The sequence below is a fragment of the Amphibalanus amphitrite genome, unplaced genomic scaffold (genome assembly GCF_019059575.1).
Source record: "Amphibalanus amphitrite isolate SeventyFive unplaced genomic scaffold, NRLGWU_Aamphi_draft 001813F_arrow, whole genome shotgun sequence".
Lineage (NCBI taxonomy): Eukaryota > Metazoa > Arthropoda > Thecostraca > Balanomorpha > Balanidae > Amphibalanus > Amphibalanus amphitrite.
The window spans coordinates 5,520-21,203 of record NW_024883306.1 but is presented as its reverse complement, the minus strand read 5'-3'; the positions used below and the strand labels follow the sequence as shown (position 1 = coordinate 21,203).

The 15,684-nt window shown below is 50.4% G+C and overlaps 1 protein-coding gene across 1 annotated transcript; it reads right to left on the bottom strand.

Moving 5' to 3' along the window:
* Positions 1-761: 761 nt before the first annotated feature.
* On the bottom strand, positions 762-15,374 carry LOC122375297 (the record flags this gene model as incomplete). Its single annotated transcript, XM_043354600.1, has 7 exons — positions 762-936; positions 2,949-3,157; positions 3,536-3,652; positions 5,713-5,925; positions 7,896-8,115; positions 9,238-9,433; positions 15,156-15,374. Coding segments are annotated over 6 exons (1,127 nt in total), but the record flags the coding sequence as incomplete, so codon positions are not given.
* Between the last annotated feature and the right edge of the window lie 310 nt (positions 15,375-15,684).

Genomic DNA, 15,684 nt, shown 5'->3' with positions numbered 1-15,684 from the left:
GCACAATATAACTTATTCACAATAACTGTTTGCATATCAGAGCCTGCCTGCCTGCTGGAATCGTTAAAATGTGCGAGCTTGCCACATATTTACATTGCGGTTCCATCTCATTCAATATCGACAACTAATATACATATTACATACATAACACATTATGTTCGTGCGGCCTACGGAGCACCATCCTTTATTGTTGACCGTAGCTAAAGGTATCTTATAACTTCATCCCATTTGATCAACACGCGCATCACCATTCAACACGAAAACATTCACAGGAGCACACTCGGAAGCACCGGTCGTCGATGGCACGGAAGGTTCGGTCGAACGTTACGTCACGTTCCAGACGTTCCCAGACGTCTGGTCTCGGGTGTGACCGGTCGGATCGTACAGCGAGCCCGGGGGTCGACGACCGACCCGGCTGTGTCACCCTGGGGCAGCGCACGCCCGCCCGGCGAGCGAAGGTCGCGGGGCGGGGTGCGACGGTGCCCCACAAACAGCGTACGCGAGTAACTCTCACAACTAACAGACAGGATAACAACCGCATAACACGCTAAACAACAGTTCAAGTTGGGCTATTCACAAGAGTATTCACAGATAAGCTGTACAAATGCATCGTATTTACATTACAAAATTGCTTTTCTCGGCGATGTAAAGCTTTCAACGCCGGAGCTGCTTCAGTAAAGACGCCGGTCACAAGTCAGGCGAAGAAGTTTGTTCTGAGACGCCAGCGGGAGCACGGTAGTTGGTTCGGAAGTCCTCTGAGCCGCAGGTGGCTTCCTGCGGTTGAAGCGGTAGTCGACAGGCCGTCTTCAGCCCGCCGTCAGATGGCGGAGAGTCCGCAGTCCGGTCCAGTCCGTCAGGCAGCGACGACGGCAGCGCCCTCTGCGAGCAGCCGCCGCCGCCAAACTTGTAGTTACATTCCCCGACGCCAGGTGGTATCTGGAAACAGGTCTGCGTTAGGGAGGAGCTTCATATGGGATGGGAGGTGTTGTTAGTAAATAGAAAGATGCGGGAAACGATCGTACGCCTGGTTGGATTAACAAGCCCCCTCCAGTTAGAGAACGCTGGAAAGCATTGGAAGAAGATGAATGCATACGATATAAATCGTCTTGATCATGCCATTTGACAACTTGAAAGTATGGGAACGGACGGACGGCACAAAATCACTGAATATAAGAGTTCCTGAAGTGTCATTTGTAGCTAATGAGAAGATTTGAGAGCTCCTGATATGTGCTGCTTATCTTTCACGAATAAGGTGGAAAACAGTGCATGTTTGCCGAGTGCTGACACATATACGGTGTATAATTGGCTATGACTCCCATCCTTGTTTTAACCCTATTCCTGGCGGGCTCCGCCGGGACAAGAAACTGGCGGGGGGGGGCCGATTCGGCCCCCCCTGAGATCTCGAGAACGAAGCAAGATAGCGACAAGCGGTAAACGGCATCGGATACGCACGGCCAAGATCTACAATTTTTACTAAGGTCATTTTCAGGTCAGGTCAAAGATGACGTCACAGGGGTCGAAAAAGTCAAAATGGCGGCGCTAGATATGGAGAGAGTTTTTCTCGAATAACTTTCGAATTAGTCAAGATAGGAACAAACTAAGGGCATCATCGTGATCCTCTCGTCAATCCGCATCGAATGATATATATGTTGACCTCGAAAGGTCAAGGTCAAAGGTTGACCTCAGGTCACGTGACCTCGAGGTCATCATGTATATCATTCGATGCGTCTTGACGAGCTGAACACAATGAGACCATCCACGCGTCTGTATCTTGTTCCTGTACGGAGTTATTGGCCAAAAACCTTTGGTGACCTTTGATGACGTCACATGACCTCACAGCTGCCCAACAGCAAAACAGACCTCAAGGTAGTGAAGGTTGATCGTATATGAAGTCATGTATGGTATATGGGGCCATTCCGACCCGTTTTAGTGGTAAAAACGGGGAGTTGATTTTTCCCCCATTGACTTATAATGGGGAGGTCGCGAAATTGACCTGACCTTAGGTCACCGATATCAAAATTCCGAGATATACAAATTGCACATACTGGTACCCTAACTAAAGCCTGAAGAGAAGAAATTGATCGGTCAAAAACTCTAGCTCTGGCGTGATTGCAAACTTTTCTGAGGTAGGGTCACCAAACCGCCTCTGGTGACCTGACCTGAGGTCAGATCAACTCAAAATTTTCAGACATGTTGCGTAGAAGCCTTTTAGGAAAAGTCAGAAAATTTGAGCTTCCTAGCTCAACGCGTTTGGGAGAAATAACCAAAAAACCTCAGGGGGGGGGCTCCTGAGGCCCCCCCGCCAGGAATAGGGTTAAAGTGCAAATTGCAAAACATTTCTTCCAACATATATATCAAATTGGTAAGTGTGATAAGCTACTCAAAATCTACTCAAGAGCTCGAACGGCATTTCAGGAACGACCGAAAACGCACCTACTCAGATGATTCAACACAATACACAACGTTTCGAGCAATCCATAAAGAAGAGTCATTCTCAAGAGCACGATGGTGCGTCAGAGGCAATGCAAATGTCGAAGATGATTCAGTCACAGATGAAGACGACATTTCACACGAAAGACAGCTAGAGTAGACAAGTGTCGTTGTCGCGTCAGAATTGGTCTCGTCTTTGTTATTGAGTGACAGAGAAGTCGGTTAGTAATTGTCCCGTCTTTGGTCAATTGGTTAGCCGGTCGTCTCAAAAGCTGGTTAGTTAATTCGTTTAAGTCGTTGTCTGTCTGTGAAGTACAGTAAGAGAAGTCTGCCTGGAACGAGCACGCAGCTCTGTCCCAAAGAGCGACAGTCAGAGAAGAGAGAGTGAGGGGAGGGACAGAGGGGCAAGGCTCGTCGCGGGACGTCGCATGTCGTCGCGAGCGTCGAAGGCCGTCGGTGCCGTCGCAGTCGTCGTCGTCGTTGTCTTCTGTCGCCTCTCGCGTGTCGCCATCACCCACCTCCACGGCCGCTCTCTGCCTGACCGACCGTGCCACTCTGACTGTCATCACGTGATGACGACTGCCTTCTGGACGCACGCCGCCTCCTCCATCAGTGCCGGCCACACGTAGGTCTGCACGACACTCTGGCCGGCGTCGGAGGCCTGGTGCCGCACGTGCAGGTCGCTGCTGAACTGACGCACCTCGTACTCGATACGGCACGGCGGCGTCTGCGGTTGGACAAACGGGTCAGATGCTTATACTGAGGGGTGAGGGCTTTGGGTAGATTCTCAGACACTGGTTCGTTAAAATAAGGTGCGCTCCATGCGTGTACTATATAGGCGTGGGGCGTATGAAGCAAGGACATCCAAGCTACAGATAAGTCAAGCCATGACTCGAAATTCCATCTTGAATTAAAACGGCAGATCAACAGAGTCAAAGGTTAGAATCACATTCACAACCAGTCTATAGAAGAGAAGTTCATATCTGCATTGATGCATCCCTGTCATACGATCCGAACAATAATATGGGGAGAGGGGTAATGTTCCATTCAGGTTGATGGCACTATTCAGTCACACGCTGCTGAGTGCTGGCTTTGCGTCACTCACCTGGTTAATCAGTCCCCAGGCCAGTCGGACGCTCTCCTTCACATAGCTGAGTAGACCCTCAGTAGTGCGCAGTGACGGGTAGTCGTACAGCGTGGCCCAGATTTGGCTGCATACTTCCTGTGTGCGGGAAACGGATGGGGTGAGATGGGGTGAGATGAGTGTGGGTGAGTGGTGGGTCATCACTCATCATCAATTGAACGATTCGTAATACACTTAGTTAGTTGTTATATAGGTATGTTTGTGTATCTTACAAATAAACGGTTATATGATACCGTCAAAAATAGGAATCCGTCACGTGTATGGAAATGCAACTTAAACTATGCCTACCAGGGATGCGGAGCCGGAGCCGGAGCCGGAGCCGGAGCCGCCGGAGCCGGCATATTTTGCCCGGAGCCGGAGCCGGAGCCGGAGCCGTGAAACAATATAGCCCGGAGCCGGAGCCGGAGCCGGAGCCGTCAAAAAAGGGGCGACTCCGGCTCCATTTCTTAAAGGTAGTGTGCCACCTTTGAAAGATTTCCCATTTTATTTTTCCTAGGATAAGAAGCTTTTGTTTTTACCTAATATCGCAAAAACAAAAACAAAAATGGGCCTGGAATAGTGCCTTTTTCGCCTAAAAGTTTATCGGTTTTTCGATATGTATAACAACTGTAGTGGGCTGAGCTGCAAACAGGCGTCGGCAACAATCGCGAATGCGGCGCACATGTGACAATAAGAAAAGGTGATTATAGAGTTACGACGTACGGGAATGAGTTATCAGCTGTCTAATCGTAGACAACACAATGTCGAACCTTAAACTGTAAGCCTGTATTGGTATTGTTTCTTTTATTTGACAGTCGAACATTATTTATGGTTTGAAATATGATTTTATGTAAAATAATTGATATGAAAAAGCCGTCTCTTAAGTTATGACCCCATTTCACCACACGCAAGTGGCAGAAATGACAATGATCAGCTGACGCATTTTTCTTGGCCGAAGTCAGAGCGCGCGGCCCTACGCACCACCACCGCACCACAAAGTATGAGCAGAAGCCGCGCCCAAAGCCAGGGCCCCGGTAACGTGAGGTAGCCGAGTCGGGGCAGCGTGCGCTGACCCAAGCCGGGGCCGCAGCTTTGGGCGCGGTCTACCGCATCCCCGCGGGCAGCCCCGGGCTATCACATGACACCGGGAGGACGCGCGGCCCCGGCTTGGGTCAGCGCACGCTGCCCCGACTCGGCTACCTCACGTTACCGGGGCCCTGGCTTTGGGCGCGGTCTACCGCACCACCTAACAGGCGTGTTCGAAACCGCAGGAGATGATGATGAACGGGTTTATCGAAACTTGATTGGATGAGCATATCGGTAATAGCGATTTCAGTGTGTGCATTTATTGTTCATAGTGGTGTGAAATGTGGTTAGGGTACGACCGACAACCCGTCGGGGCGAATTTCGCAGGGTACTCAAAATTTGAAGAATTTAAGACGTTTCCATGAGTTTTGAAGGTATGGATAAGATATAAAAATCTGGTTCTCCTTATCTGGGCCATTAACTCCATACGGTCCAGGAAAGCTGGCACACTACCTTTAAGAGGAAACAATTATTTACCTAGTTCGGTTTGACAGTACAAGGCGTAAAACAATGTGGTACCTATTCAAAATAGCCTTGTTATACAAATACAGAAGCAACGTATACCAATCCCATCGCCTTTTTTCTTCCACCCGTATTTAATTGATCGCATAGGGGATGTACTGAGTAGAAGCCGGAGCCGGAGCCGCCGGAGCCGGAGCCGCCGGAGCGGGATCATTTTACTCGGAGCCGGAGCCGGAGCCGGAGCCGCCATGACATTTCACCCGGAGCCGGAGCCGGAGCCGGAGCCGATTTTTTCTCCGGAGCCGGAGCCGGAGCCGGAGCCGTCTGAAATTTCCACGGCTCCGCATCCCTGATGCCTACATACATATGTCTTGTAGGTATTATTGCTCTAACAACTTTCTAAAGTTGTTCTAGACAGGTGCGGCTAACAGAGTTTTACATTATCACTAGATAACAGGCTTACATTTCACTCTTTAAGTCCTTAGTTCGCTAAACGGCGCTAAACGCCGTGCAGAATACGATTAAAAACCGGTCTACTCTCGCTCGGCGCGGCGGCGGAGGACGGTTTTCAAACGGTCGCCGGTGACCTGACTGCTCTGACGAGCTCTCACCTCCACGTTGTTGGAGAGGTCGTACGTGTCGACCGTCTGCTGGAGGAAGGTGGTGATGGTGCGCTCGAGCTGGTTGCTGCGCTCACTGGCCGTCGGGTCCCCTCTGCCCGGCGGCTGAGGGTGGGAGGCCGGAGGGGGCGGCGGGATCTGCAGCTGCCGTCGGACCACTTCCCTGACCGCCTGCTGACCCGAGGTCACTGAGCGGAACGCCAGCTGAAACACGGGCAGAGGTCAGCTGGGGCACAGGGAGACGTCATCTGGGACACGGGGAGAGGTCAGCTGGGACACAGGTCAGCTGGGGCGGTCATACAAGTCACGGTTATATGGAAAAGGGCTGCCGAAACACGAGAAACAGTCGGACAATGGAAACAGTTTGTTGAAATGCAGGCCATGGTCATTGATCAGCTGCTGTCAGGGTCGGCTGGAGTATGCCTACGAAACAGACCGATGACAATTGAAAAAGGCTGAGAGGTTAGTAGGTAGGTATGCGAGGTTTTGAGGGAAACCAGTTGGCGAGAAAATTAAATCGATGTCCCGGCGCCTTTTGTTTCGTGCGATAAAACCGTGTCACACGAAGACACCAGCGCCAATAACCGATGAACCGAAAAACAGCACAAGGTCTCTTCAGTTTCATAACCGATGGTGTTACGGAATTCCAAACAGCCAGACTCCGAAGTCCCGTGACTGTCATTTCTAGACTCGTTTCTACATAATGGGAAAACAAGTGGCTGTTTACGCGACGTCAGGTGTGCGAATTTGGGCCATGTGGCATGCCTTTAGGTCAGGTATGAGACAGTACGGAGTCACTTTTCTTGTGACGTAGAGTAAATTCCAAGTGAATTTCGTTATCGAGTGAGTGGCTGGCCAATTATACTCGCGCGACTTTTGCGTACTTGTGACGTCATTTCACGAAAGATCCACAGGTTTTCGACGGACAGTCCCCGTCCCCGTTACAGCCATTACATGAAGTCATCCCCGGATCGTAGATTGGCCCTGTCACGGGTCGTCATTAACCCATCACGGGTCGGCTGCAGGCTAATCCCGGGTCGCTCACCGTTCGTCACGGCTTGTCACGGGTTATCACGAATCGTCACGGGTCGTTACTGACCATCATCGGCCTGCGGTGGCAGGGGCGTGGTAACGCTGATCGGGTGACCACTCCAGCCGACGCCACTAGCCAGCGGCTCTGACAAGCCTGTCATTACCCAAACTCGTAACCCGTCCCACAGAGACGTAATGACCACTTCCTGCCACTTAGACTCGCCGCAAGAATGGGCCATTCATGAAGAAATCGATAACAAAGCGGACGAGGCGCCAGGCGACGTTCGCTCTCACTCGAGTTCTTTCTCGAGGGATAATCTTTTTCTCTTTCACTTAAGTGTCGCAGAGACGCTGTTTTAGAAGCCGGGATACGATCGGGAGTGTTTCGAACGGGAGCCGTCTGCGAGAAGAGAGTGAGTGGCGGAGCGTTTCTCTCGCTTCACTGACCGACGACATGATTATGATATCGGTAAGAAATCAACCGAACGTAGGAGAGTGTCAACGGGCGGGGTGCCAAACAACACTCAATCTTCGGGACCGAGGCCGCGCGGAGAAAAGGAAGCTGTTGTTCACTTTCATGGAATTGCTTCGGACGAGAATTTGTTCTGTCGGTAAAAGGTAATGGATGGGGTCATCCATTACATAGCACTGCTATGAATCATGGCGAGGTCTGCTGAAGGGAAAGGCTCAAAACGAAGTGATTCGACGCTCTGGACGGTGTCAAACAAGATAACAGACCAGTTAACGACGTGCTAAGTTGCTAGAACATAGTGAGAAATGAATGTCACGCACACGTTTCAAATATAATTTATGAAACCTAAGCAGACGTGTCTTGTCATTGAAATATTGCGTAGCAGCTTGAATGCTACCGAGAGGGAAATATAGTGATAGGGTCTCGTTTCGCTCTTCTAATTTCATGAGTTTTGCTGACAATTATCATTGTGATATCAAAATATGTGCGTGATCAGCTGATCTTGCACATAAAAGCAAAACAAAAATGAAAATGTGTTATGTGCGCTATGTGCAACACTGAGCATTACCTTTTCCAAAACCATCGACACCTTCCAGGCCAGTGGCGGGCATCCACATAAATACACCGACATACCGACTAAACAACCCTGCACATCTTATCTTTAACTCACCACCACCACGCTGAAGAGCAGTTTGGACTTGAGTTCCTCTGAGTTCCTGAGCTCGGGCAGCGCGTCCAGGGCAGCCATGGCCTCGGCTCTCCCGTGTGAGTAGAGCGCCCCGAAACGGCGGATCAGGCCCGCTGACCGGTTATCGATGTCGATACAGGTGACATTTTCTGTCCGGGAGAGGGGCTGGTGCTGCGGCTCCGAGCGCTGGTGCTCAGATAATCTGCCGGGACAGACACGCGGTTAAAGAAGTACAGACAAATACTTCATAAAAATAGCAAAATATATAACAAAGAATCATATGGGAGAGGACGTCCAAAGCCAATTGTATATGACGATCGGTAGGACGGCCTATGGAGTGGAAAATGCGTAAGAGAGAAAGTTGGGGCTCACAAGCAGCGTAAATACGAACGACGGTAAGAGCATATGCAGAAGAGAAGGGCTTTGGGGGACAGGGCGTAAACAGGATTAAACTGAACGGAGACCGATCGGGAGATCGTGAAACATGGATGAGAGCGGAGCAGACTGACACGGATTTGAAGTCGGTGAGGTGGAAACACATAACTCTCGCATGAGACATGAGTGTGGACTAGTCAACCTCAATGGGATGAGAGCGGCTTTCAATCTGCTTCAAGTCGACACAGTCGCGAGAGCTTCGCCGCAAAGCGATTCGACAACGGACCGGCAAGGCTCATCACAGGGTGTGAAATCAATGCGCCGGCGAAATTATGGAAGCTTCTCAGCATGTGGGGGCTACTGACTATGAAATTACCGTGGACTAATGCCCAACTGAACGGTTGGCTGCTTCGATTCATCGTAAGCGAAATTATGCAAAATAACTCGTCCTGGGAACGGGGTTCCCACGCCCACCGTTTCGTCCCCACAGTACCGCTACGTAGGAGCCTGAGCGAATCGAATCATTTCCCACTCGTAGGTACTTCGTAACTCGGCACAATAAAACGAGGCACGGCTTACATACGATGTGGTCATAACACCTCTCGAGGCAGTTTGTGGCGTCACAGCAAACAGTCAAACCACACGTGAGATGATGGCGACCGGGGCCTACTTCAAAATAAATAGGTCGGAGTGACATTCGCGAATTAAAATAGACGTTGCAGCACCTCTCCCTCGGATAAGAATATATGTATTTAATATGTATTTATCACAACCAAGTTCGAAATATGAATTATATGAACTGTTACCATTTACCAAAGCCTTTTCACTTAACGTAAAAACAAACAATATTATGGGTATAAATCAAATAAGAGGTCTCGCGTTCACTATTCAAGAGTTTAAACTTACAAGCCCCACTTCCACCCACCCCAGTCCATCCCGTCTAGCTCACTTGTGTTTCAGCTGCCTCTCGCGCTCGTTGCAGCGGCTGATGGTGAGCTGGGCGGAGCGCACCTCCCCCTGGAGAGACTCCACCTGGCGGCACAGCTGACTGATCTCCCTCCGGCGCAGCGTGGACGGGTCACCGGGCAGCGGCAGCACGTGACCTTTGGAGCACGCCGTCTCCGGCTCCGAGACCAGAGAGTCCGCTGCGGGTAGACGAGAGAGGGGAGGGGTGAGTGGGGAGATACAGACATGAGAGGTATTAGAGACGGTCACGGTGCGAATTAGACGTTCAAATTAATATTGATGAATAATGGGAACATGAAAATCGTACCGTTTGTATGGTATCCGTTTGTACATGCATGATATCCGTTTGTGAGAACAGCCCCTTTGTTTACGATTTTCCCTGTGTATTTAAATATCACCTGCGGGTGGTGATATTTGAGGGAGTGTCACGGATGGCGGATTGTGCTCGACCACAGCAAACAAGAGGCAGGTGCGGACTGAAAATATTGGGAACACACTCGACCCATGCGACTTCTAATCCGATTTCAGCCCAGTGATGTACCATTTCTAATTATTTAAACAGCAACCACATCTGTTCTCGAACCATAAAGCCCTTCAATGCAGTGGTACGTACATTCAGAATACCTTCAGGCCTAGAAGTCATTCCGGCTATTTTATATACAACTTCATATACCAGCGATCAATCAATTTAACAATACGCTGTGTCGCCGGCTCACATGTGTAAGTTATTGTCCGAAATCAAACCGATCAATCACTATCGACACTGAGTGGTCGTTTGAGCAGCTAGTTCTGACAGCCCATCAAAAGAAGGCATTTAAATGGCGCTTTGACACAGTTTTAACAATAAACAACTCACAGCTCTGGACGTTAAGTGCAATGTGGCACCATTTCCCTGGTGGACAGAACTATTAGCCGCTATGATCTATCTCTGTGGTAATTTCTCCCCGAAAAACATCCCAGGCATTTCTGGTCGCCACTCTGCGAGAGGTCAGGCCTCTGTTTTTGATCGAGCGCCTGTTTTTGGGGTGAACTCTGGCATCTATTAGCTGACCCAGCGTGGCACGGTGCAGTGAAAGCCCGGCCCGCCGGCCGGAGGAGCTGCAGCCGGGGCTGACCCTGGCTCTGCCGGCTCCGTGGGCCATTTGTCTGGCTCCCGCCACACGCAGAGAGCAGACGGTCAGGCGCCCGGAGCGGCGGACGGCCCGAGAGGCGCCCCCCAGAGACGCCCCCCAGAGACACCCCGAGAGGCGCCGCTGGAGCTCCGAGCTACAGGTACTGTAATAAAGCTCGGATGCTGGCGCAAGGCGACCTCCCGCCGCTCGCCAGCCGACGTGGTGGGCTGAGAGGCATATGACCTGAATTTAGTCACTGGGTGAGGTTCGAGTGTCGACCGAGACAATCGAGAGAGTGTGAAGACAAATAGTGGACGAGAAGACGGAGATTACGCCACAAGCGCTAGACGAAACCTCCGATAAAATATGCTTTGAGGTTAGCTTGCTTAGTCCTTAGATGAGAGTAATTGAGACTTTTACATGGTTGTTTGCTTTGGAAAATGACACAGCTTTGTCTGTGTTTAACGTACACAGTAATTTAATGTAAATAGACGCAAATAGAAGTGACGTGCGGTAAGGCATGAATTTGAAGTTATTCATGTAAAACTTGTACCACAAAACAATAAACACGAATAAGTGCTCGCCACTGTTTTGAACGCGGTACCACGTCCACCGTCTCCTGCCCATCGTTGACCCTCCACCGTCCACCGCCCCGGGCTATAGGCCGTCGCCGTTCTACCGTGCGGCGACTCGACCACTCCCCGGCCGGCGCCGTGTAGCATCCGGTCACACGAGTTCTGTAATGTTGTCACACCACGCGCCACGGAGCCGAACTGGGGCGTCACGCAGGTGAGACGTGCGTGAACGCACCCCAGGGCTGTCACACGGCTCCCCACCGGAGCGAGTGGAGCGGACCCTTTCGTGTGACCGAGGCGGTAAACGGTGCGGCCGGAAAGAAAGCGTGATGTGTCGGACAGAAAGGGTTGGTAGGACTTACAAATAAAAGCTAACTGCAGACGGAGGTATTGGCAAATGACTGACCGACTGGGCTATGAAAGAAGGCGGGTGTTCCGCGGCGGGCGGGCGGTGCCCCAGGTGCTGCCAAGGATGCTGGGTCACCGACGGCGTGTGATGTGACCCCGGGTCACCGATTTGGCGTCCGTTTTTGTGGGCGAGGTCGGGGGTCGGGGAAACGCCGGTGGCATGGCGGTCGAGGCACGAGCTCGCCCGCAGTGGCGCCGTGCCACAATTTATCACCGAAAGCCGAACCGAAAACAAGGAGATTACGTGCACGGGTGATGCATGCCCGCACGGCGCGGGAATTTATCACACGGGGAGAATTGGTCCAGAAAACATCGCCTTCCCGGCCGGCTCGTAAAGAGACGGGACTCCGGGGTGGTACCGGCGAGAGAGACGCCGCGGGAGACGAGACGACCCCCGCGTCGCTCGACGGCAAGACGGCCCGAGACTCCAGGTGAAAACCATGACTCCTCGGCTCACTTCGCCGTTTCTCCTGTCTTTTGAGCGTCAGTGCGCCCAGATGGAACACTGGCGGATATAGTGGGGCCGAGTCACGTGACCGATACCATCAGCGCGCCCCGAGAGGACAACAATGGACGTTTTGAGGACGGCAATAGGTCAGCGAAGATCGCCGGGCGAGGAGGCGGAAAGATAGCGGCCGATATGTTGACGCGGAGACTCTCTCCCTCGACCTGACAGACAGACAGCCACTGTACTGCGGCCGCTTCCCGGATCCTCGCCGTCCGCAGCCAGTCATGGTCAAAAATGCCAATGGTGGGGGCGATTGTTTACCTTTTAACCACCTGTCAGGCCACTTGTTTTGTGGAGCCATTATATGATGCGAGTGCAACCCATTGTAGAGTTGCTGAGTCATGCTCTTGGGTGCTCACTGCTCACGAAGTTATTCGAAATCTTTTCATATTAGCTTATAGTTCAGCTGCGAGGAGCTACACCTTGCTATATTGAAAGCTTATATCGAAAGCCTGCTCTCTTTATCGTTGTATGATCCAATGACTCTGGGATGGTCTTATCAGACCGAAAACGCCTGTCCTGGTAAATTCATTCGGCATCTCGGGCGCTGCACAGATAGAATGATAATGAACGGCTAGCATAACTATTTTTGTGTGCAACGATCTGAACACTCCGAAAATGTATTTTTATCGCAAAGCCGATGACATTAATTCTATCAACTTTCAAGGCACCTAGGGGAGAACGGGGTTAATTGTAACATTTTTTGCATTTTATCATCTGGTGCAAACACGTTTGCAGTTATAAAACTCTATCTTTTATTTTCAGAAACTATGATGTTTTGTCTTTAAAATGCTGTTAAAATATTCCCGAAATAACTTATTTTTTGGGTCAAAATTGTTGTCCGAAAAAGTCAATTCAGCTGTTACAATCCACCCCAGATACGGGGTCAAAAGTAACACCACCCGGGGACAATTGTAACATGCTAATTTACAGGCTACAGCAACACAATTTTTCCCAAAACTTTGATTTAACAAAAGTATTGAACACTTGTTCATCTTCCCAGACTTGGTAGAGACGGTTCTTCTCAGGAAAAAAAGGCTTAAAACCTCGCACTTATACAGGGGTTGTATGGACCTCCTCTCCCTCGGTTTTTCGCAAATAAATCGCGTAAAAAGCTGCCGATTGCGACAAAACTTACAGCTCTCTTAATTCTGGCAATGTTTCATCTCCCTTGAAAACTTGACGACTTTGACATAATGGCCACTGACCTATAACCTGTTACATTTGACCCCTGCAAAAATGTTACAATTGTCCCCGTCGCGCCTTGACATATTTTAGACGAAACTGGCGCATAAAGATGTTGCATGTACAGCATTTAATGCTTTCAATTTATGGACAACAAGCCTGCCAACGCTCACACAAAGTCTGAAGTCGATATCTTTTCAATGGCGGGAATGAGCTAATCAAATATAACGGTATGCAAATTTATAAAATGCACTCAAAAACACATTACTGTGCACAGCCATCGACATACCCGGCACTTTCGCTTCAAACTCCGTTGGGAAAGGCAGTATAGAATTAGGCATTTTCGGTCTTAACATCAGCTCATTCTATTGGTAAGTTTATGAATTATTAACACTGTTACAATTGCCCCGTGTTACATTTGACCCCGCTCTCCCCTATCTGCCTTTTAAATTCTACACACACACACACAAAATCAGAGCACCTCCCAAGCGGCAGATTTTGTTCCTTTTCATCTCGGACATGGGTCGCGATGTTATCTGATGCTCCACGACCTCGTTTGTGGTTGGAGACGGTCGCCAGACGGACAGGAATTCGACTGTGGGCGGCAACAGGACCGAGATGGGACAGTTCGGGAGGGACACCTGCATAACCCGGGCACGGAAAAGGCATTATAAGGGTCGGATTTGACCAGGAGTTGCCGAGCACAGAAATTGGAGCGGAATTCGGATAAAGAATTCGGGCGGGATGACCCGTGCGTTCTATCATTTTCAGTCGAATCAGGCCAACGATTCGGTAGTTTGATTTTCTCTTTTTTTGAATTTGTCGTAAAACGTTACGAGTGATAACGGCGATCACAACAGCGATCACCTCTTCTCTCCTCACAGGCTGAGGTCGCTCAATGATCGGACGCTGTGGTGTGTTTCTGATGATTATGCCCCGGCAGGGAAGACGTTGATCTATGCTTTGAATACAGTGATAATCTCACGCATACTTAGCAATGCAGTACCGAGCTTGGACCCACTTCTCATGAATTCAAATTGGGGAAAGGATCCATACTCCGTGTTGAATGTCGAATCACTCGATGCTAGTGAATTGAAATGAGAGGTACGAACGGTTAAGTTGTTGACAGTTTCCGTGTCGATTGTTTTCGTTGCATCTCAATCGGGCCTCGAATTCAACTGATTGAATGCACGACGTTGCATCGTTTGTCAAAAGTGTTAAAGCGGGAAACGAGAAATACATCAATTATACATACAGGCGATTGAAAGAAAGTTACGATTGAATGTGTGAATGTGCCTCTGTATGTGCTTTTTAATATAACTAAAATAGCGTATCATATTTTCCAAAGTCTTCATGCTATTTTTATTTTTCCCGTTGTCCCTAGCATTTCGCATGAAATTTGTGCCGTTTTGTTAGATATGCATCAAATTGATAGGGACACTGGGCTAGTTGAAGCTTTACACGCGCGACAAATTGTCGACACATCTCAACGAACAATCCGTGCTATAAGAAATAGAAGCGGCGACCATGGGTGTCAACCGTTAACCACAGCTCGCGCGCGCCATAAATTCCAGTTCACTTCGGAGTCGAAATGCGTGGTCACGACGCGAGCTCAGTTACTGTTATCGGCTCCACCCGGGCGGACGGCATCCCCGCACCGTAACGACACCGTAACGACACTGTCGCCGGCGTCACGCCCTCGTCACGACACGGCGCGGCGCGGCACGGCGCCGGTCACGACCCGGTGCTAATGGGAGGACGGCCCGCCCCGCCCCGGCCCGGCCCGGTCAGGTCAGGTCAGGTCCTCAACCCTCAGCGTGGTGCCACACTGCGGCCGACCGCGACCGGCACTGACACTTTAAATCCGATGATCGAAGAGTGTGGGAGACAAGGGCACGCGGTTGTTATAATAGAAGCCGTTAATGGGTGGTGGTTCGGTCACAGCTGGGTCAACCGTAGCCAAATTGGGTAACCTAACCGCGGTTATCCCGCTTCACAGTTCGTTGACTTGTGACCCAAGCCTACCTTGACTTGACTGGATCGCCTAAGGGTGACAAGCAAATCCAGCCATGCTTCCCGTCCCCTTCCATTAGCCCCCCCCCCCATGACTCACCGCTGGAATTGGAGGCGCGCTTCTCGACTTCCTTGCGCTTCCTGGGTCGGCTGGCCTTTGTCTCCAGCTGGGGAGACGTGTCGTCTCCGGTGGACTTGTCTCCGACGGAGGCTGTATCGGAGACGGCAGGGCTGCTGGTGGGCAGACTGGCTCCCGAGGCGGAGGAGGCGGCCGAGAAGGCCGGGATGCCGCCGCGGAACTGGGCGGGCGTGGCGCGAACTGTCGGACAAACGGGGTGACGGGGCTCGTGAGATACGGGTATTACGGGTACGGGTGGGATACGGGTGTTGCCAGAGAGTCATACAGCTATTACAAACAATTTTCTTATGCTTCATACAAAATATATTATTTACCAATTTAATTATTATCATCGACCGTTCGCGTTTTTACATGGTTGCTTCGTTACAGATAAATTTGAAATCAAATCAATGCGAAACTCCTCGAATGTTGATGCGTCACTGCTGAGGGGCAAAAGTTAGACATCATAAAGCCTTGACATCAATATACCTACGAATAAGCCCATTGCAGA